Source organism: Haemorhous mexicanus, chromosome 17, assembly GCF_027477595.1.
Source record: "Haemorhous mexicanus isolate bHaeMex1 chromosome 17, bHaeMex1.pri, whole genome shotgun sequence".
NCBI lineage: Eukaryota > Metazoa > Chordata > Aves > Passeriformes > Fringillidae > Haemorhous > Haemorhous mexicanus.
Genome location: NC_082357.1, coordinates 6284727 through 6306994, shown reverse-complemented (window position 1 = coordinate 6306994; position 22268 = coordinate 6284727). Strand labels below are relative to the sequence as shown.

The 22268-nt window shown below is 41.9% G+C and overlaps 1 protein-coding gene across 1 annotated transcript; it reads left to right on the top strand.

Annotated features, from left to right (window-relative positions):
• Positions 1–714: 714 nt before the first annotated feature.
• EMP2 (epithelial membrane protein 2) lies at positions 715–20827 on the top strand. The gene is made up of 5 exons (XM_059861864.1): positions 715–855; positions 14518–14629; positions 16619–16712; positions 17302–17448; positions 18025–20827. The coding sequence occupies exons 2-5, from the start codon at positions 14552–14554 to the stop codon at positions 18207–18209; spliced, it is 504 nt and encodes a 167-aa protein (XP_059717847.1). The 5' UTR covers positions 715–855; positions 14518–14551; the 3' UTR covers positions 18210–20827.
• Positions 20828–22268: the final 1441 nt, after the last annotated feature.

Genomic DNA, 22268 nt, shown 5'->3' with positions numbered 1-22268 from the left:
CCCCAGGCCCGTCCCTCAGCGGCGCCGCCGGCGGCCGGCCCCGCTTGCAGTGGCTCGGCCCGCCCTGGGCCCGCCGCTGAGGGGCGGGAGCGGCTCAAGCACGGCCGGCTGGAAATGGCGCCTTCCCGGCCCCCTCCCCGGGTGGGCGCGGCGGCCGCAGCTGCCCCCGGCCACTTTGGGAATCGCGGTTGCTTTCCCCCGCTATGGCTCCCGTGAGAGAGCTCCGCCCGGGGCCTCACCCTGTCCCTCCCGGGAAAAGCCCTCGCCCTCGGGTAGCAGCCGTCCGTCCTTGCCCGCGGTGACGGGCGGCGCGGCCGCCCCTCGTTCTGCGCGGCTCTGTGGAAGAGGGTCCCGCCGCCTCCCGCACCCGGTGCGGAGCGGTCACTACTCCGGGAGGCTCAGCCCAGACGGAAGGCGGGGGCCGCCCGGGGAGCGGGCCGAGCGCCCAGCCGCTGGCATCCCGTACGTGGGCTGGGCCCGCCCTGTCCGGGGGCCGGCGGGGGCAGCGCTGCGGGGACCGGCCCCGGCCGCGGGGGACGGCGGGCTGAGCGCCCCCGGGGAGGGCCGGGCGGCGGCGCGCCTGGATGCCCGCCCGAGTGGGAACGGGCGGGGAAAGTTTCTCCTGTGCGCGCCCCGTCCGTCCGTGCGTCCCTCCCTCAGCGCCCGCACACTCTCGCAGACACACACACGCTCACACCCCTCTCCCGCCGCCCGCGGCCGGGGGGCACTTTTGAAAGTCCTTCTGGTTCCACACCCAGCCGCCGTTGACATCATTCCCGCAGGAGGGCGGGCGGAGGCACCGCCGCCGCCGCCAGACGGTCGCAGCCCCGGAGAGCTGCCCGCCGGCCCGCGCCCGTGAGTAGCCTCGGCCGGGCGGGGGGGCGCGGGGGGAGAGGGGCGGCGGCGGCGGCGGGGGGAGCGGGCGGCTTCGCCGGCTAGGGGAGGAAGAAACCCGTCAGAAATGGGGAAAAATTAAAAGCACGTATTTGTTTACTACGAAGCACATTTCATTTGGTGGCTGCGGTTGGGCCGGCCGGAGACAGCGGTCCCGGTCCCGGTCCCGGTCCCGTCGAGCCCCGGCCCCGCTCCTTCGCTCCGGGCGTCCGGGAGCGGGATGGGGCGGGCCGAGGGGCTCCTAGCCAGTGAGTTCAGGCTGGGCCAAGTCTGAAGAAAGTTCGCGTTCTTCACGGGATAGTTTCTTTCTGTTCTTTTCTGTAATGAACTCTCAGTGGAGTTCGCGTGTGTTACAGTAACGCTGTAGCAGCTCTTGGCAGCTCCCCTCCCGACAGTGGAAGGAAAATACACTTAGATGTAATTCAGTGCAGATTTCGGTTTATGAAGTTTTGGCCAGCATTAAACGTTTTTCTGCTTGAGTCAAACTGCAGTTTCACTCACGGGTGGTTTTTATGTATAGGTAATGCCCCACTTATATCGGGAATGTTGTGTGCCAGATACTGGACAGGCAGCTCTCGGTATCATGGGTTGTCTGCAATATTGAGTATTGAATTTGAGAGGTCAGCTCCTTGTTTGGACATTTCTAGGAAGAACAGTACACTGCTATCTGTTCCTCAGCAGGTTTATCGACGACTTGTTCTTACCCACAGAATGCTTCCATCAAGAGACCTGCAGTTCAGCCTCTCTTTTAATTTATTGGCAGGAATACTTTGTTCACATGGTGGAGGAAGGTCTTCCCTCCCCCCCCCCCCAGCAATTGGGAATAGTATGTAAATGATCAGTAATTATTGCTGTAGAGCATCTTAGTAGTATCCTCTGACTTGATACAGGGCTGTGAAGAAACCCACTAAATAGCTGTGAAATCCACACTGAATTTTTCTTGCGTTTTCTTTAGGAACTTTGGAAGTAAACAGCTGTGGTTGGCTCATCATCAGAAAAACAAAATTTAGCTCTTTTCCTTCATTTACTTGCAGATGCTGTATATACAGTGTTGGTGTGTTAGCTATATAAAATAAGCCTTCTTGCCTGCCTGAGCAGATGTTTTTTCTGTCAAATAAAAATAGTCTATAGTGACTCCTTCATCCAGACCCCTTCTCAGATGTTGAAGACTTTGCTGTCCATTTAGTTCAGGAAAGAGCTGTGAGGCTGGGCTGCTGGGACTGAAGTGCCAGGTGGCTGCAGGTGTGGGCAGGCTTCCACACATATGGTAGGGGACTATTGGGCATGAGTTTCGCTGGGGGGAGAAACGGGAATTGCAGTTTGCTGCACAGTCCAGCAAGATTTTTGTAAGAGAGTGTGTGACAAATGCCATCCTAAGTAATGCAGCTGGGGTACAGGTACTTGCCATAACTGGTGAAATCAAAGTGGGAGTGGAAACAAAGGTATATGGTAAACATGGCCGCCAGAAGCTGGTGTGACTTTATTCAGCATAAGATTTAAGGACTTCACCTTTCCTTCAAAGACATTGAAAGAAGGAACTCTTGCTGTTCTCTGAACCTCCTTGTGAACTTGTAGAGTTGAGTTAGGAAATAGACTGTTGGGATACCTGAGGGAAGATTCATCCTCCACGCTGAATAAAGATGTGTACAGATTGTATCATGCCAGCTGCATGGCTGATGGGGATGTTACCAGGTAGCTGTCTGCCCAGCCAGGAATCCAGGAATTGCTCTGCCAATAGCCATCAACATTAACAGGAGCTGAAATGCAGCAATACCATGAAGACTCTTCATGGTGATCAGTTTCTTGTTAGTATGCTCATTTGGGAAGGAAAATGGTGTGTTAATATAATTTCAAATAAAAACAACATCCAGTCAGTAGACAAGACACTACTGGTGTTGTATTCTTTGTTTGTGGTCTGGAAAGACTTCTGACATAAACATACAAACAGTCTTGATTATGCTGTTGCTTTGCCAGTGAGGAAAAACAGTTAGTTTTATTTGGTTACACAGATTTAAAACCTTGTTAATAAAGGAAGTTGTTCAACAGACTGAGCAGGTCAAGACTGAAGGATGCTGAAACATTATGATCTTAGACAAAGATTCTGTCTCAGGTCATAGATGCTAGAGTTACTGTTGCTGGCCAAAATTGTTTAGAAGAAATGAACATCTCTATCTTACACCCAGTTTCAGTTCATGCACTTGACCCGTCTTGATTTATCTCCTGCCTCACAGTTGCCTTGTGTCTTTTACTTCTGTTATTATGGGTTTTATTTTGTTGTCTTGTTTGTCTCAAGGTCGTTTCCCAACTCAAGTTTGATGTTTCTTCAGTGATTAGAAGAATGTTGTACTGATGAGTCCCATATGGGTATTTAGAGAAACAAGACCTTCCTCTGCTTTTGCTAAGTATATTAGGTGTAGGCTGTCTCCTTTCATAATGCAGTTTCCCTGTCATTTAGAAATGACATCAGTGGCAGCACAAGGAGACTCTTCCCTTTTCACTTGAATATATTTTGATTTTCCACTGGCACTTCACATTCGATTTGCGTCTTGAGCATCATGTAAGACATGACATCCCCACATAAATCAGGACAAGAATGTGTTTAATTAAAGAGATAAGTAGGTCTCTGGGGACAATGTCTTTTATACTGCTAGCTGGCAGATGTACTTTCCAGGTCCTCCTCCATGTTCCTGTTGGAAGAAGACCCAGCAGAATGAGGCACTGTGTTATACAGGAACTAATAAGAAAGAGATTTACTCTGAAGTGAAACAAACACTTTATGTAAAATCCATGTGAAACTTCAGCACAGCCAAATTTGAAAGTAGAAAGGAATGCACAGCTTTTATTGAAATCACATTGGTCTCAGAGGGAATGCAGGGGGAACATAAGCACAGCGCTGAGGAATTCCATTCATGGAGCTGTTCAGTGTTTGTTAGGGTTTGCTTGTTTTTTGGATGCTCAAAGCAGACCATGGTCTTTGCAGTGGAATTTCAGTTTTTGCTGTTTTTTTGTTAAAAACTTTACTGTTTTAGAGAGTATATAATTTTTAAAAATATATCTCAAAATGTCAGGTGATGCTTATGACTCCATTAGGAAGATAAGCATCATAATTATTAGAAAATACATCTTGCTGGGTGAGACTCAAGAAAAAGCCTGATGGTCTGAATTTATCCATCAAAGGAATTATTATATCTGCATTGAATGGGGAAAATGTAATTACACTTTTTTATTTTGCTGGTGAAGTTTCATGGGCAGGTTTAATGATGGTATGTGCATGCCAGGTGAAGCCTCATAATTTGGGTGTGACCTTAAAATACAACCCTCTGGCTGTGTAGAGATCTTCACAGGAGTCTGTAGGTGGAGCAGAAAGTGAACTGACTCAAATACCCCTTAGAGATGGCTATAGGATATGTATTTATGATTTGCTTCACTGATTCTTAAGCACTGTGCTATGTTTGGAATTGCATGGGCCACAAACAGCCAAGGTGGGCAGTAGGAACACTCCCTCAGCTGTCTAATGCAGGTGTTCAGTGTCCTGAAATAGATCCAAATTCTGGCCTTCTTCCAGACAGAAGGAGGCCTTCCAAAGGCCCTGGATCTCTCTGCTGAGGTGCATGTGCTGCCAGGTGGGCTCTGCACACTCACCTGTTCTCCAGGGCTTACCGTGCTCAGTCCCCTGAAGAACAAACCCACTGTTTAGTTCTAAGGCAGAAACAAACCCAAGAGCCTGCAGAACAGTCTGTGAACAACTGAAGGGGTCTGGCTGAGCCTGCCCATCTGTCAGGGTGCTTGCTGTACACTTACCTGGCACTGTGGCTGGGCAGTGACCCAGGCACTGTCCAGCCCAGTCAAGGTGCAGGTGCAGGGTAGAGCAAAGTGACCCAGGGGCTGAGGGAACTGAGCTGTTCCCACAGAGCAGCCAGTGTAGAAGAGCTGTGCACTGAGTGTGCTCAAACAAGGTACGGGAATCCTTCTGCCTGGATTTGTAGAGTCCACGTGGCAACTTTAACTGCACTGATTACAAATTATGGTGTAAAAATTGCATTCTGGAGGTGGGCAGAGTATTCAGTGTAATCCTGTGCTACAGTGTTGCTGTCAAACAAAGTAGTAGTTGTGGAGAGTTTAAGCTTTTTGTTTTATAATCAACTGTTGTACCACCAATAGAAATGTGTTTTCACACTCTTGATAGATGATGTGTAAACTCTGAAATAACTAAAACCAAAATTTCTCAACGCAGAGCTAGTCAAAGCCAAATCAAAACAAGCAGTTTGAAAAGTTTACAACAGTGAATGCAACACATTTAATTGCAAGCAATTTCCACAGAGCATCTGCCAAAGTTAAAACAATATCAGCTTTTATTTCTACAGAATTAAATGCATTGCTTTCAATCTGGAAAGACAGACCTTTTCTGCCTTTGTTTGTTGGTTAATTAGGTGGAACATCATAAATCACTCGAGCTGTTCTGTTGTATCTGGAATAATCTCTGGATAAGCAGCAGTCTGTACTCAGTAGAGCCCAAGGTCTGAGGTTCACTCAGAACTGTGTTAATTTCTAGTCAATGCTGCAGGTGTGCTTTTTTTTTTTAAATTTTCCTTTTCATTGACTGAGGACACATTTTATCTGTCAACCTGATATAAAGGTCTGGTATTTTACTTGGTCTGTCCCTCCCTGCCCTGCCAAGGTACTGAACAGAGACACCCTCGACACTGAAATGTGTTCACAGTGATTGAGCAGGGGTGAGGCCAGGCCACACCTCAGCTCAGCTGTTTGTTTCAGGAGCAGGTTCCCGGGAGGGTTCCCATAGCTTGAATAGCTTACTGGAACAGCCCCGTGTCATTGTCCCAGCTCCATGGAGCCAGAGGCAGGGCTGTGCCAGCGGGCTGCAAAGGGCTCTGTGCTTGCTGACCCTTGCCCTGGGGGGGTGGCAGGCAGTGGGGGCCCTTAAGTCACCCTCAGACAAGGGGTACAGGCCGTGCTCACTATTGGAAGCTCTGCTGCCCACCTGAGAAACAGAAGGTGCCTCTGAGCTGGCTGTGTCACGGTCAGCATGGTGTCACTGCACTGCCCAACAGCCTGCACTGCTGCCAGCGCTGCCAGCAGCCCCTGGAGCCCGGCAGGGAGTTCAGCCCAGTGCCAAGGGCATGGGTATCATGCTAAAAGCCTGTTGTGAAATGCACAGAGACCTCAGTGAAGCTTTTGAGAAGCTTCGCAAGAGAGTAGAGCTGCAGGATTCTCTCAGGACAGTGGGTCAGTCGCCCTGCTAGCACAGTCCCTTTATCACAGAAATCCTTTTGTGGAGCTCTCTTTTTCCTATGCTGTGGGGATTTTAAGACTGTTCCAGAATGTGACAGCTCTAAGAGTTGTAATTTATATCCTAAATGTGCTCACATCTGATTTATAGCCATATATTTTCATCTCTAAGTTACACAGTTCTTTTTCCTTCCATGTGTTTGCCTTTACCTGCGAGCAAGTATATCCCCAGTCTGTCTTGATCTTTGAAAATGAGCAGGTGAGAATGAGAGGTTCTTGTCTTGTTAAGCTTAAGAAAAAAAATGCTTTAAGTGCTTTTTGACCAGCTTGATTGTTAAGAAGGTTTTAATGTACACCACAGCTTTGTTTACATTGAAGTGTTATCTGGTGCACAAGTAAACTAGCTGAAGAGAGAGCATGCATTGAACACCTGAAATGATGCGTGCTTTCTTTAATTTTCTAAGAATACAGTTAAGCTCTACCCATGCATACTTAAGTTACAACATTTTATAACACCTTTTGCACATGCCTTTGTGAAAGCTGACAGAATACTTTTATGTTTTGTAAGAATCCAGAAACTGCAGTACACAAGCAGTTAGTTCTTTCAAATTACTGCTGGGTTTTCTCAAACAATATGTGCCCTTTGAGAAATCCCTTGAACCATGGGGTGTCTTTGATTAAAGACTGTTTTGTTAGCATTTGCCAAAGGCATATGATGCTCAGCATAAACTGAAGGTGGAAGAATGGATGACTATGATGGGAATCAGAGATTAATTGCAACCTTTTCAGGTATTATTTAGTAATATGTCAGCCTACCTCACACCACTGTGGGTTGAGTTGGGATTAAATGCAGATATAGAACATCTTAAGCATGAGACTATTATTATCTAGTATAAAAGTACAGTTACAACGAAAAGTGCTTTAAGGAAACAGAAGAATGTGTAAAAGATTTACTTTTGAGGATGGTGTGATTTGTGCTGCTGGAGGAGGAAAAACATTCTGTTTCTGCTGACCATACAAAACCCTCTAAAAAGCAGTTTTGAGAAGATGAAGTCTTAAAGACTTTTATTCAAATATGTCTGTCTGTGTAGGCAGCTGACTTCTGTACCTGCTAAACTGTCTTCTCAGCATAGAGTGGCTAGTAACATCTCTTCCAGATTTTGCTGGAGTATTTGAATACATCTATCTTGGAATTTTTAAGCTTCAGTCTATTTTTTAGGATTTTCAGGTAAGCTGTCACAAGGCTCATTTTCCTGGCAAGTGACACTTCCCCACCCCACAACAGGGCATTGTGTCCCTGTGTTCCCATAACTGGTTTTCTTCTGCTGAGTCTGCCCACAAAGGCTTCATGGCAGAGTGACTTTCATCTGCAGTGCACACAGCAGGGCCATAGTGAAAGGAGTGGTAGGGCAAGTCTAAACCCAGTCCAAACTTGTTGGCAAATAAATGACTGACAGAATTACAGAAGTGGCAGCAATGCTGGCATCCCTAGGTCAAAATTTTATTAAAAGCATTCCTAAGAAATTAGAAACATCTGCTTCTTTTGGTCTCCATGCTCAAATCTAGCATGTTGCATTTTTGCTGCAATTTGCTTCTTGGTTTTGTTTGGAAATGTATGGAACAGCTAGACTTTGGAGTTCTGGCTTGGTAGCATAGATCTAATGAGGAGGACAGGGTGAGAAGGGAGGAAGGCTGCAGATGATCTGCCAGACCTGCCTGTAATCACCATCTCTTTCATTTTTGGGAACTAGGTGGGGTTTCTGAAGAGGAGACCAGATTTAGTGTTTATGAAGTTACTTGAGGAAGAGCTGAAAGGGTGCTTGAGCATCCCCTCGCACACAGGTGATAGGGAGGCCAGGCATATGAGTGTGTTTGCTCTAAGTCTGCTGTTGCTCTGTCAGTCCCACCAGTACCAGCAGGATGGACAGACATACAAACATGGTAAAAGCAAAAGCTTTTATTAAGCTATAGGTGTACATTTGTATTAGTTGTGGTGCACACAAAGAGCAGACCTCAGGGCTTTGGTTGCAAGGCACAATTTTCTGAAAGAAAACTGAAAAAAACTAGGTCATACTATGTCTTGTGAGTTTCTCTCCAAGCCCATGTATTTCACTATCAAAACACAACAAGCTGATTCCTGTGATTGTGCTGGAGGTTGCTGGATCTTAACACAGCCTGGTGCAAAGGCACCAATAAATCTAGAACTGATAGGATGACCCTACTTTATTTTGCCATTGTGTTAAAAAACCCATACATTATTGGAATGACATGTTGTCATTCAAATGGTGCTTTAGAAAAGAGAGTAGATTCATTTTTTGCTGTATAGATTTTTTTTTTTTTGCCTTTATACAGTGGTTGGGTGCAGGGAGCTTTGATTCATTTCCTTCTGATTTCCTTGCTTTGTGAGGAAAGACTTAGAAAAGCAGGTGGAAGTGTAAGTGAAAAGCTCTCTTCCTTCCACATAAAATAGGTAGCACAAAGAGCTGTGTCAGTGTGTTCTCAATTAAGCAAACAAAAAGAGCTGATGGTCTCTGTGCCATCTAGGGGCTCACAGGACATGTAGCCCTCTTGATTCCAAAGCCAGCATCAAGCAGGGATTGTTATTTCATGTAGAACACACCTTGTTCTTCATGCTTAGCTTTAGGCCAGGAAGAAATTGGGTGGGAGCCCATGTGCTGTGTAGACTGTTACTCGTACTTTGCATTTCCCTCCTGGGTCCCCATTCAGTATTGCAGAGGTGTACTCAGAGCCATCCAGTTCTTCTTGCAGGTCTCCATGCTGGCTGCAGAGACTGGTTGAAGGAGGACATTCAGTTTCTGTATTGACTCTTAGCTGGGTAACACCTGGGCATGAAAACAGGTCACAATTTGAATGTACACTTGAAGAGTGTTGGTGTTCCCAACTGTCTCAGAAGAAATAAAGAAATGGGAGTAAGTTGTTTCAACTGGTGTAATTATTCTCTTGGTATTACATTTCCTGATTTTCTCGTCCTTTATGTTGTTTGATATTTAGGCATTAGAGGATTGTTGAAATCTCAAAGCTCTTGCTGGCTTGGGAGAAACTCTGCTGTCTGAACTTCAATTTTGGTTCCAGTTCTGAGACTCACACAAGAAAAAAAGAACCCTTCATATTTGATAAAAGAAAAAGAAAAAAATAAAGTTTACAGTATTAATCTGTTTTTCACAAACCAGGGAATTTTGTGCAAGTTTAGAGACAATGGTACAGGCAGAATGTGAGCCAGCTTCGTGTCATGAGACACCATGAGATGTGGCACATGAACTCTGAGCAAAAACACGTAAATCCAAACAACTTATGATGCATCACAAGATGACAGATTTCTAATGCTACAAGTATACAGACTTCTTCTTCTAAATTCACATTTTCAGACTTAATTATAGCACTGAGGGGCAGAAGAATTGATAATTAAGGTTTGCTTTGATTCAGTTTTATACCAATGACCTCAAGAAAGTTCAACTGAACTGAATGCTTATTGACGGCCCAAAGACCTGCTGTTCTTGTTGCAATGAAACATCTCAGTGCAGAGAGCTGCAGGTATGGTAACTTGTTTAGCAGGCTCCTCTGCCCCTCGTTTTGGGTGTGTCTTTTCAGCACTCTAAATGTGGGTGTTGAGAGTCTGCACACCCCCAGCCTCGGTCTGTGCAGAGCAGGAGCTGTTCTGCAGAGATTTCACCGTGTTTCTAAGGGTATGAACCAGGATTGTCTGTGTGGAAGATTTCTCAGACATATGCTCAGATGAAGATGATAAAAACCCCTGACTTGATCTTAGGGAGTGAGGGCAGCAGCCAGTGTTGGAGGGTAAGCTTCAGCCAGGATAAACACACTGCACTATGTATTGCTGGTTGCAAAAATTGAGTATGCACAAACATGAGAAACAGCCTGGCAGCAGAGTTGAACTGCATGGGAGGAAAGGAAAGCGTTTGTTGTGGAGATGACATCTGGGTTGGAAAGTAGTGATAAAACTTCTGTTAAGAACTGTCAAAGACTATTTTCATTTTTGCTTGCTTGCTGTACTAAAAAACTTAAATAGTAATGTTTCTTTATACTGATGGACATGAAAGATAAATTTTATCCTGGAGATAAACTGAGGCTTTTCTGCAGGGGATGTGTTTTTGTGTGTGATATGACATAGGGAGACAACCCAGTTTTGAAACTCTACAGTTCAGAAATGTTGGAAACCCTGGCCTAGATACCTTACTTAACTGTGCAATTCTGTGATGGTTGTAGTGTTTTATCCTGTATAAACATACTTGTCTCAGCATGTCCAGGAGATTATAGCAGAGGCCCTTGGCCACTTCTTCTAAAGCTCATCAGGCTCTCTCCCATGGCAAGTGCAAACTACTGCTTGCAAAAGTCTGCATTGCTGAAGAGATTCAAGAGAAGTGTGGCTGCTGCATTTATCCTCTCCATGTAAAGTGGAGTAGCGCTGGAGCATTACTTCTGCACTAATTGAAAAAAAAAAAGTGTTGTTGCTCTAACTGGCCTTCTGTTTTCGATGTGTTTTGTGTAAGTATCCTGGAACTTAACAGCATTTGTGGGAAACTTTATTACCACAGCAAATCTGGATGTGTTCAGCGGGATTCCTGTAACTTACTCTTTCTAGATCCAGTGGCAGTCTGCACTTGCAGCTCAGCAGTATCTGTCCACTTCTGCCTTACACCATACCTTATGAAGTGGTATTAATGCTCAGCCTTGCAATTGAAGGAATTCATGTTGACATCGAATGTCATCCTAACTGTAACCCCCAAATCTGTTTTTAATGGCACATGTGATGAGCTAAGTCAAATATTATGTTCTCTTTTGTCAGAGCTTTGCTGAGGTTAGTACAGGGAGGTTCCTGAAATAGCTACAGATTGACAGGATAGCTGAGCTGGAAGGAGCCTCTGGAGGTCTCTGGTGCAGGCTCTGGCTCCAAGCAGGGGGTTAGATCAGGACGTTCTGGGCCTTGCTTCAGTTGAGCCAGGAAGATGTCCAAGAATGGAGATCCCACAGCCTCATGGGCCCTGTTCCAGCACTTAATCATGCTCATTGAATATAATTAATACTTTTTTCACAATTGGAATATTCCTTGTTGCAACTTGTAACTGTTGCCTGTAGTCTTTTCATCATGTACTTCTGAGAAGGGTGGCTCTGTCATTGTAAGTGTAGTATGTCCAAAAAGCTTTTCTCATATATTTGTGTGTGTGTAAAAACTATTAAAAGAATTCAAGCCACTTTTGGGAATGATGGGCAGTATCTCTTGCATCATCCCAGCCTTAATCCATGCCTAAAGGCAGTATACTTTAAATTCATGAACACCTTGACCTGAGAGCATGGTGTGTTTCAACTGCAAATGAGAGAAGGTGAAAAATCACTCTGCCCAGGAAGCAGTTCATAGTAAATAAGAAAAGGAGTACAGCTAGTGTGCAGAATAGGATATTACCAAAGTGTTTGGTTAGTAAAACATTAGTGAAATAAGAATTCTGAACGTTAATGCAAACAGTAGCTGTGTCCTTCCCTTGCTCATAGGGAGAGGAAAGGAGCTGCCTGCTGCTAGGAGAGGTTCCCAGGCAGGCTGTCCTCAGAGGATTGGAGAGGGAAGAGCTGAGGGAGTGGAAGAATCTTGAGTCTGCACTGTAAGGTTTGAATTCCAGCATTTTGTGGAGTTGAGAAGGACTAGTAAATCTTTCTGAGAGATGAAATCCAGAATTTCTGTCTAGAGAGGAATGCAGATTCTGTAGTAGCATCTGCAAGGTTGCTGGCTGCATCTTGGAAGAGCGGAGCTGCTCTTTGCTTCCTGCCCACAAATCACAGAGAGTTTCTGTGGAAAACCTCCTCCCTTCATTATTCTTTGTGAAGGCTGGGGTGAACCACAGAAACTCCTGGGTCTCCATGGGAAGGGAAAGTTTGTAGGAGTGATTGAGGTCTGTGCACTTCAGGGATCCTGCTCAGGCATGACAGATTGGATAACCAGTTCTTGTTGTCTTTTCCTGGTATTAATTACTTGGAAATGGTCTGTCTCCTTCTTTTCCTCCAGTGTATTTAATTCCTGTCTCCATTAGTCATTGTTTAGCACTGTGTGCACAGAAGTTGTAGCAGCTTGTGAAGGGAGCAGTTGCCAGCAAGGTAGGAGGGGGAATCTAAAGATGGTTGTTAGGAAAGGTCTTCAAAAAAGAAATGTCAGACCCATCAGACCTTTCTTACAGTCTTTTTTTGCCTTTTTTTTTTTTTTTTTTGTAGTGGTGAAACAAAAATATCTTTCATTTAATCTTGGCTTTATTTGGGTAAAACAAAAAATGTCTTCTCACCAGCCATACATGTTTATCTATCCTGTCTGAAACACTTCTCTTTATGGCTGGAAACAGTAAAACAAAACCATTCATTTGATTGAAGATAAAGTGGGTTCTTCTGTGCTGGCAAGTCTTGCTTTTGCAAGATTGGTTGTAATTAGGTTACATTTTTTGGTCTCTCTTACTTTATGTTACTTCATGTAATAAGATGAAATTGTATTGTTATTCTTAAAATAATACCGAGTACAATTTGGTTCTCTCTCCTTATATGGCAGATGATTGTTGCAATATTGAATGTATAGATACCATCTGTGCAAGAAATGAACCTCAGAAAAAAACCAGCCACAAGACATGAGGGTGCTGTGCAAAGACTGGTATATATCACAATGAAAATATTTTGATGTGGGGTTATACAAAATATCTTCTTTTCCTTTCTTCTTCCTTTCATTCAAGCAAGGCTTGATAGAGAACCATGAATGACATTTCTAGAAGTGGAACTGGATTCAGAGGACCTTGAGTCATGCAGTAGAATCAGCTCATTGGAGGCAATTCCCACTTTCTGTTCCTCGTTGTGCTGGGAAGGCAGAGTTTAACAGAGAGGAAATGGGAAGGAATACAAACTAGAGTAGCTGCTTTTCCTATTTTAGGGTTTGACTTGGCTTTCCCATTCAGTCATTGTAATTAGATATGGATATAAGGCTGTCCCCTTATTTTTCAAAAAAGCACATCAATGCTTTTTGCCTTTGAGCTCGTTATAACTCTGTACTGCAGTGGAGATGGAGAGGATTATTCTGGAACTCCTGGTCTCTATTCACTCAGTTATTATGCTGTCAATTATCTTTCTGTTAAAGTTTTGCAGAGTAGTTATTATTTGCCCTGATGAGAGTGCCAGTGAAGCTGCTTTAAAAATGCTGTCCGAGTAGTCCTTTTCTTTGGTTCAATTATTCATATGGTTCATGATTCCAGTAAATGGCAGTAGGAGAGAAGGGATTAGACATGAAAGAAATAATGAAGTCTTAAAATTCCTAACTGCCCTTTCTTCTGGATATTTACTGTGTGATGTGAGTGGCATCATTTGACATCATGGAATGTGTCCAAAGCAAAGGAAAGGGAGAAATATGCATTAATGTACTGATGAGTCATAACATGCAGATGATGTACAGAGTGGTGCACCTTAACTGTAAAGATCTGCAACACTGCAGACTCCTTATAGCATACATTAATTTGAAAGAATTTCTGGCCAAGAAGAAATAGATCTGTCAAGCATTTGCATTTTTCTGTGTATTAGTAGCAGTAGTTTTCCCTAATCTGTTTGTTATGTGCCCACAGATTTCCTGGGGATTCCAGTTAAATACAGTTTCTGATTCTCTTGTATATATTTTTTTTCATGTGAGAGGTGACATTGCAATAGGCAGGTTAAATAAGGTACAAAGGTAATAGGTAGCCTACAGAGAGTATTAAGTGACTGAACATAAAATAGCTAACTGGATTTTTATGTAACTAATGGGTTTATTCAGCCCTACCAGTGGGAGCAATACATTAAAGAAAATAGTAGTCCTTAGTAATTATTCAAAGGATAAAACTTATAACTGTGTGAACAAAGGATGTGAGGCAAAAGGTACAACATGGGTGTTACTAAATCTAGGAGGTAGTTCTTGGTGCACTTCATTTTGTTCTACAAGCATCCTTTTGAAATCTGGTTCTTCCTTCTTTGGAAGGATGGTTGGAACAAGACCTTACTGCAGTCAGTAGAAATATTTTCATCCCTGCACATGAGGCTGTAATTTGAAATGCACTTCTCTAAAAGCTAATGTGAAGGAGTTTTCCATCCCTGCACACAGAATGAAACTTCTTTGTGTGTTTATTCACTGCAGCCATCATGCTGGAAGGTTGCAAAATGCAGCTTTTGGCTTCATTTCAAGTTGTGATTCATTTACAACTGTGATGCCAGTGAAGTATCTGCAGAGATAGAACATGTGCTGTGGACTCCAGCTGCATCTGATGCCATGGTCTCTAACAGCACCAGAATTGAAGGTTGATCCACTGGCAGAACTTAAAGATTGTTCATATACTTTCTTATGTTCAACAGATTTGTCTCAACCTAAAGCCTCCCCAGAGCAAGGATGCTGATTCTCCTGGCCTTCATTATTGTGTTTCACATAACCTCAGCAGCATTGCTGTTCATCTCAACTATCGACAATGTAAGTGTCATTTCTTCTCTTTGTCTCTCAAACACACTGGGATTTCTTTGCTTCATAAAAATTGAAGCAAAGAAATGAAGCAAAGACCTTTCTGTAACAAAAATGCCTTGGGTATGCATGTTGCTGGTGGATAAGGCTGTCCATGGCATCATGTTGTAGGCTTAAGGCAGCAGTCTCTGCCTGGGAGAGACTTGGCCTGGGAGGATATTTACAGGGTGGAGCCCTGGGATTTGATTCAGCTGGACATGAAGCAGAGAGGGGGGGAAAAAAATCCACTCTCCTTTTGTGTCAAGTACCTAAAGTCAAACAGCTGGTGATTAATGTGTGGGGATAATTTCAGTCAAGGTGTGCTTTGCCTCACAAGTGTTTCTCCAAGATGCCCAGGTAAATCATGAGTGACACCATGAATGTATCTGTGTTCTTTAAGTTGAAGTAGCTTCAGCACAAAGCTTTAGAATATTTTCTGTTGCATTGTTTTCAAATTTCCATTTTATTTTTGTGATCAAAAAGAATTTACACTCCAATATTTATATCTAGCTTTTAATGGAATTCTCCATTTTCCGAAACAGCCCACTGTCCTGATCAGAAGTTTGTACACTGGAATCTGTCTTTGAGGTCTGATGTATGTGCAGGCTTTTGATATTAAAAAATCTGCTGCTGAAAATACTGTTTAGTGAAGACCATGTTCCAAGTAAAATTTTGTGTTACCTACAACTTTTTATTGCAAAAGTCTACAAACTCAGGTGTTACATTTTAGTCAGCTGGTTGATTGTTCCATGGAAGTAGATCATTATTTGAGCACTGGAGCAGGTTGTCTTACCCTGCTCCTTTGAATATTTAGAAAGCAAAAACAGTGGGCTGTCTTTGCTTTCCTAATCTTATTTCAAATCTGCTACTCACAGCCCAAATTATTGCAGAAATAAAAGCTTGTGCACTCTCCTCTGTGTCATTAGTTACCTTTGAACATTTAAAAACTTAAACTGAACAACAATCTTCTATTAGATTTTTTATTAAGTATCTATATATTATATAGACCTCAGAGTGGAAAAATAGCATATTGAACTGGGACTGTAAAATCCAAATGAATGGCATTCTGAGAAAGCAATTCTTTTTCTTAAAACACAGTGTTCTGTTTATCCATATGCCTACTACCATAATATATTATAGTTTTAACTGCAGTATTGTTTGCAAAGCTGCACAGTAAGCTCTGAGGCTTCTGGAATGTCTATTTAAGCAGCAGATCCTACCAGGAATCGTATTTAAAAGTCTCATTTTGTGCAGCTCTAGTCAAAACAAAGGCCTGGGTAGCTATTGGAATGGGAATGGGCTTCCTGAGGAAATGCCACTTGTGGAGCGCTTGTCATTTTCCAGGCTACTGTAAAAATCTGCTCAGATGCTGCAGAACCATTTTGCCTTGAATGTTAAAACCTCAAAATAGAAATACCACAGGAGAATGTTAATTTGTCAGCCATTACCAGACAGATGCCATAGTGTACCTCAGCACAGCTGCATTGCATTGAGATTAATCATTTCAGTGGCAGGAACCAGAACATCTATAAAGGACTTCTGTTTCACAGGTGATGCTATTTCTTGCAAATTAGCAAATGCTGTTCCTTCAGAGAGGTGGGCATCCTAAACAGTGTCTGGGTGAACAAAGCACATCTTGTCTACGTGTCTCAAGGAGTGAGTAATCACTGACAGTATAAAATTTCTGCCCAAACAGTGGAAATCCCTTGTGCTTTGGGATGTTTAAGATGCCCTTACCTACTTCACAGAGGTGTAATATGAGAATGATATGTGGATATTTATATACCCTTTATTCTGAAATGCTGTGAGATCTCACATTTCATTTGAGTCGTTAAGTATCAAAAATGAACAGAAAATTGTTACAGCTGATGTATCTAATCAGTAAACACTTGGACAACAAAAGAGTTTTATGGGTTTTTTTGTTTTTTCTCCCTGTAAGAGCCCTTTACTTTTATTTTGCAGGCCTGGTGGGTGGGAGATAACTTTTCTACAGATGTCTGGAGAGTGTGTACCACGAATACGAGCACCTGTATGGCTATCACTGATGAGTTCAATGGTGAGTGTCCCTCCATGCCTGTGTCTGTGTTCTTCAGCAGATCTGGTGAAACTGCTGTGAAATTTACAGGGGCCCAGCTTGGCTACAGTGGCTGCAGATTTACACAGAGCAGCTGCACATGGTTAAAAAGGTATTGGTTACTTTAGCTCCCAGTTACAGGGAAGTAATGGACAGGATGAAAAACCTGTATGAGAGGAATCTCTAGTGCCAAGGGTGGATATCATGTCTGGTTGCACCTTCCTGAGCAGAGCTGTCTCCAGGTCTGGTGGGAGGCTGGGGTCTGCATTTGGAAGCTGTTTGGGACAGCTGGCAGTTTCACTGTGCTTCTAGGACATGGATGGCAGCAGAGGGTGGGGTGTGGCAGAATTCTCTTCGTTTTTTCACTCAGTTTGATGAGAAGCTTTTTAATACTAAGCTGGCTGTATTAATAACAAGGAAGCAGAGGAGAATCAGCCTCTGCAATGCACACACAACTGCTTTGCTGAATCTGCTGAGCTCCTGCTTACAGAACACAGCTCTGCCCCTCTCTCTTTGCAGGAGAAGGCAAAGAGAGAAACAATTTTTAATCAAGGCTGCTTTGTTTTTGCAGAGTATCAATCAATTCAGGCTGTTCAGGCCGCCATGATTCTGTCTACAATTTTCTGCTGTGTGGCATTTCTGGTTTTCATTCTTCAACTCTTCCGTCTAAAGCAAGGAGAAAGATTTGTGTTAACCTCTGTTATCCAGCTCCTGTCATGTGAGTGATTTTTTTGCACTTTCGACTTTAAAGATATTTTCATGAATGTAGGAAAGCAGGAAATTTTTCAAAAAGAACAATCTGCATGAGAACTCTGTAGTGCTCTTGAGGCCATAGCTTATCCTTCATAATTGTTTAAACAGGGAACTGTACCATTCTGTAATATATAGACAGTTAAAACATGGATGTTATCACTGCTCAGGATAAAGTGATTTAAACTTTGAAGGGAAAGAATTTGAGATGCTGAACTTCTTGAGCACACTAAATAACTCTCTAATTGTTACAGGGAAGCACTCACTTCTTTTTTTTTGTCAGTCTTAAAAACTACCCAGATGTTCAGAATCATTTTCTGTTCACTGCAAATGACATAGATACACAGCAGCACTTCAAATTCAAAGCCTGCCAAATAAACTGAAAATATGTCTTGAAATGCTTCCAGGTTAGTTTGAGGATGGAAAATGAGCATCTGCAAGGAAAGGACATTGGTGGAAACAGCTAACAGAAGAGACACTGAATACATTTGTGTACTGATAATGTTTTAAGATGCTCACCTTTATTGTTTTCTTCCTCCTGCAGGTCTGTGTGTTATGATTGCAGCTTCCATTTACACAGACAGGCATGAAGAACTGCACCAGAGCCATGGATATGTAATGGAAGTGTCCAAAGGCCAATATGGCTATTCCTTTGTCTTAGCCTGGATTGCCTTTGCCTTTACCCTGATCAGTGGAGTGATGTACTTAGTATTAAGGAAGCGTAAATAAATGTCAGCACCTAGTTATTTCTGTCACTGCAGTACAAAACCAAATTCCAGTAACCATTTTGTATATAATCATTTACATGGTTTTGTAGTAAAGGTATTGTTTCTCTAAAAATGTACTGTGTTCTTGATATCAAACAGAATAAAAAAAAAAAAAAAGAAGGCAGGTGAAATGAAATGCCTGGCACCGCCAGGTCAGGGGTCAGAGCAAGACAGAGCCAAGTTGTTTCTTTTACATATTTCATCATCAGAAATGGTTTTCCTTTATTAGACATTAACAGTTTGTTCCTGGCCTCTAGTAGATTACAAATAAAGCTCGTACAAATTAATTTGTAAGCAATATACTAACTATATTCCTGGCCCAGATATCCCTTTGAAATATGTTAAATAGAAGGGTGTGTAAAAAAATGAGGCCCAGATGACAGTGAAAAAGCAAATTCTAAAACAATTCCAAAGCCCAGAGCTGCACTCAGAGCGTCTGCCCTGGCTCAGGACCAGTGTTCTGCTCTTTATAACATGCAGTAAGTGTCATCAAGATTTTATTAAAACCACTTGCTTTGCAAAAGTAAACAAGCCCTTTTTGTACTCCAGCAAATGTTTCTCTTGATTGTCTTTCACATTTAATTTAAGCACACAGAGCCTTTGGTGGGAGCACTTATCAGCCAATTCCCTGTCAGCCTGGGCCCAGCACAGCTGGGACAGTGAGGAGCTTCCCACCCCAGCCCTGGATCCCTTCAGCTTAGCCTTGGGCAGCCTTCCTGGGAGGGAGAAAAGGGAAAAAGAAAAGCATTACTGGACCTACATCTGCAGATTTCTAAGCAGACTAGTGATCAAGCAACGCCAAATTTAGGTTTTTACCGCCTAACTCAACATGTTTATTACACTGGGCTTTTATCACGTAGTGATTTCATGGTTAATGTGTCCTGTACAAAAGCATTCCCTGGGTCTGCCCATTGGGAAATTGGCCTTTAAAAAATTGATTTTAAATTCCTTTGTGGATTTTACTGGAACTAAACACTGCTACTAACCAAATCAGAGTGCAATTGCTATGCTTATGAATTCCAGGATAGGTTTCAAGATAAAATGATTTGGTGGTTTTTATTTTTCAGTAATTTTGTGAGCTAAATCTTTGCTCTAATACCAGGCTTAACTGCTTAGCAGTGTAATACTGGATTTGGCTGATGGTGATTCTGGAGATCAGTGTGGAGAATGAATGAAGTGGCCTGTCCTGGTTAGTCACAGCTTTGACGCTTAAGTACAGATTTGACTTTTGAAAAGCTCTAACCATTTATTTATTTATTTCATATTCACTACAGCTGGCCCAATACAAAGGTAGTTAAAATGTAAATAGGTTTTGAATGAGGTATTACACTTAAAAGAGAGCAAGTTCAGTATCATAAGGCAGTGTAGCTCTACTGAAGTTAATAATTACTACATTAGATGCCAGATAATGAAATTTTATCTGATTTCTTCAGATTTATCCTTGATTTATCACGAAGTAAAAATTCAGGTACATAGCTTTTTAGGAACTGTCTCCAGCATGAGTGACAGGTCATGCAGTTCTATCTTCATTCCTTCAGCATCCTATAGTGCTTTGGCACGTGCTTGTCTTTCAGAAGCAAAGAAATTCCAATAAGACTGTTAAAAAATTAGGATGAGCAAGCAGGACATCACAGTAAAAGTAATAATAATAGTTAAAAACCCACATCAGTTTGAAGAAAAGAGATTCTCCCCAGTCTAGCACCATGCTAGTATTTTGTCAGGTTTTTTTTGTTTTAGTGGGAGTGCTCTGAATTTCAAGAATTATAACCCTGCTTTTTAAAAAAGTGTTTTTATAATTTGCTGAATACATTTCAGGTTCAAAACTTGAGTTTTTGCTAGCAAGCAGAATTTGTCTTCAATAAATAGATCCTTAAAATGTTTAAGGATGAAAGTAGATAGACTGTTAGCTAGGCATTTTGCTACATTTATTAAAACATGAAACAATAAGGGAAAATTTTAAGCAAATACACATTAAAGCTCTAATATCTAGATGACGGTCCTGGAGAATTTTAAGTTAAGCTTTTATGCCACTGAGATGTTTTTCTTTCTTTGCAGAGATGTTTCAGTTTCTTGCCTTGATAATGCTCAGGTCATTTGTAGAGCAAATATTTAAAATAAAGATGTAGATATATATGAACACAGTTTAATTCCACAGTAAAAGCTCTGTCCCTTTAATAAAGTGAAAAGCGCACACACAACAAATACTCTGATGCACAACACCTCCACTTGTGTACAAGCACCAGCACATGCATGATGCCACAAAGAAGAGATGGGAATGTTCTGCACATGTGAACAAATCAGTCTGAACTAGAGTTTAAGCAGGACAAACATATTTTAGGGTTTTTTTCTACCTTATATGCTTTTAAAATATACCATTTTCTATACTCTATATATTCTGAAAATGTACATGAAAATAAAGTTAAAACAAATTCTTGTACTGTATTAGCAAACTCAATACATTTAGCAATCTGACTTTGTCTTTAAGCTTGGGATATATTTACATGATGTTGGATGAGAAATAGTTGAGTTTTTGTGTGAACAGGTAAAATTAAATTCTTCCTGCCTGTAGTAGAACCAGAAGCTGATTATTTTGTCCTTTGTTGAAGACCTTTCAGGGTAAGCAGGGAAAATATTAGTGTATTGAACTTTTAAATGTATGGTGTCAAGAGAACATCTTGAGTAATGCAAGATCCACTGATGCTCTGAGGAGTTATTACCTATAAGGTTTTTGTTTTTTTTTTTTTTTTTCCATCATTTGCAGAAACAATCATAGATTTTAAGATGAGGTTGAGTGCCTTGACTATATGAGCAAATAATGTGAGAAACAAGCCAGTGACTTCTGAATCTGCTCCGGTCCAAGCTTTGGATTTGCAAATCACACAGCACACTTGGGTTTGTACAGATCCATTCAAAACACTCCCCCAGTTCAACAGAAATAACTTCCCAAACCCATAAAAATTCTCCTTTGTAATCATAATGAATAAAATGAAAAAGTCCCAGTTGTTAAAATATTCACTATCAGCTGTGAACCTATCTTTATATTTTTCACCCAGCAAGTAATCATATGCAGCATGGGAAACAATCTTGGAAAAACAATCTATAATTATGTCAAGAAATTTTTTTTTAAAAAAAGTTTTTATTTATGTATTCTGTTCTGAACAGGAGATGGGGATTAGTTTGCTATACTGTATCTTTGAAAAGTATTGTAGGTGATAGGATCTGAGCTGCTTAGACATTAACTAGTTTTTTTACCCCAGCTACACCAGCAATTAATTTTATGTGGTTCTTAATGTGTACAAAATAATGGAGAGACTGCTTGACTTGTTCTGTCCTTGTCTTCAGCATCGTGGAAGTTTGTGCCATTTAGCTAAACAGACCAAAGAAAAGAATTCTTCCTGTAATTCCTAAAGACAGGAATAAGATGAGCCACTACCTTTCCAAACACTAAAGACAGCTAAGAGTCCTAAAACCATTGAGATAAAATAATGACGTTGAAAATTTTATTATATTTTTCATTTCTTTTATAGGTGCAATAATCCCCTCTGAAGTAATAAGATGAAAGAAAATGAAATGTGGAAGTATAGTAGTTTTAAAAAGAAGACTTCCATTTTCAAGGCTGTAGAATCAAGCTTACAAAATTAATGGAGTAACATAACAGACTGTGACAAGTAAGAAACATGAAGTTAATACTGTCTGTTAATAATGCTTTGACATGAAACTCACTGCAAGTAAGTGTAGTACTTACCAGCAGTAGCAGACACTTGGTAAGGATCTCTGAGTGTCCCACAGGGTTTTTTAAGCCTGTATTTTAAGATTGTATTATCACCAAATGGTCTAGAACACCCAAAAGGATCTTCTCATTGAATGAGAAGATCCTCAGAGAAGCTCTTTTGGGGATTATAACCTGTGATAAAGAGCTAGGCACTGGAAGTGGCAAAGCCTTTATTTGCCTGTTTTCTTCCTGTCTGAAGCAGAATTACTACAAGGTTTTAATGGAGCAGACACAGGTGATAACTGCATA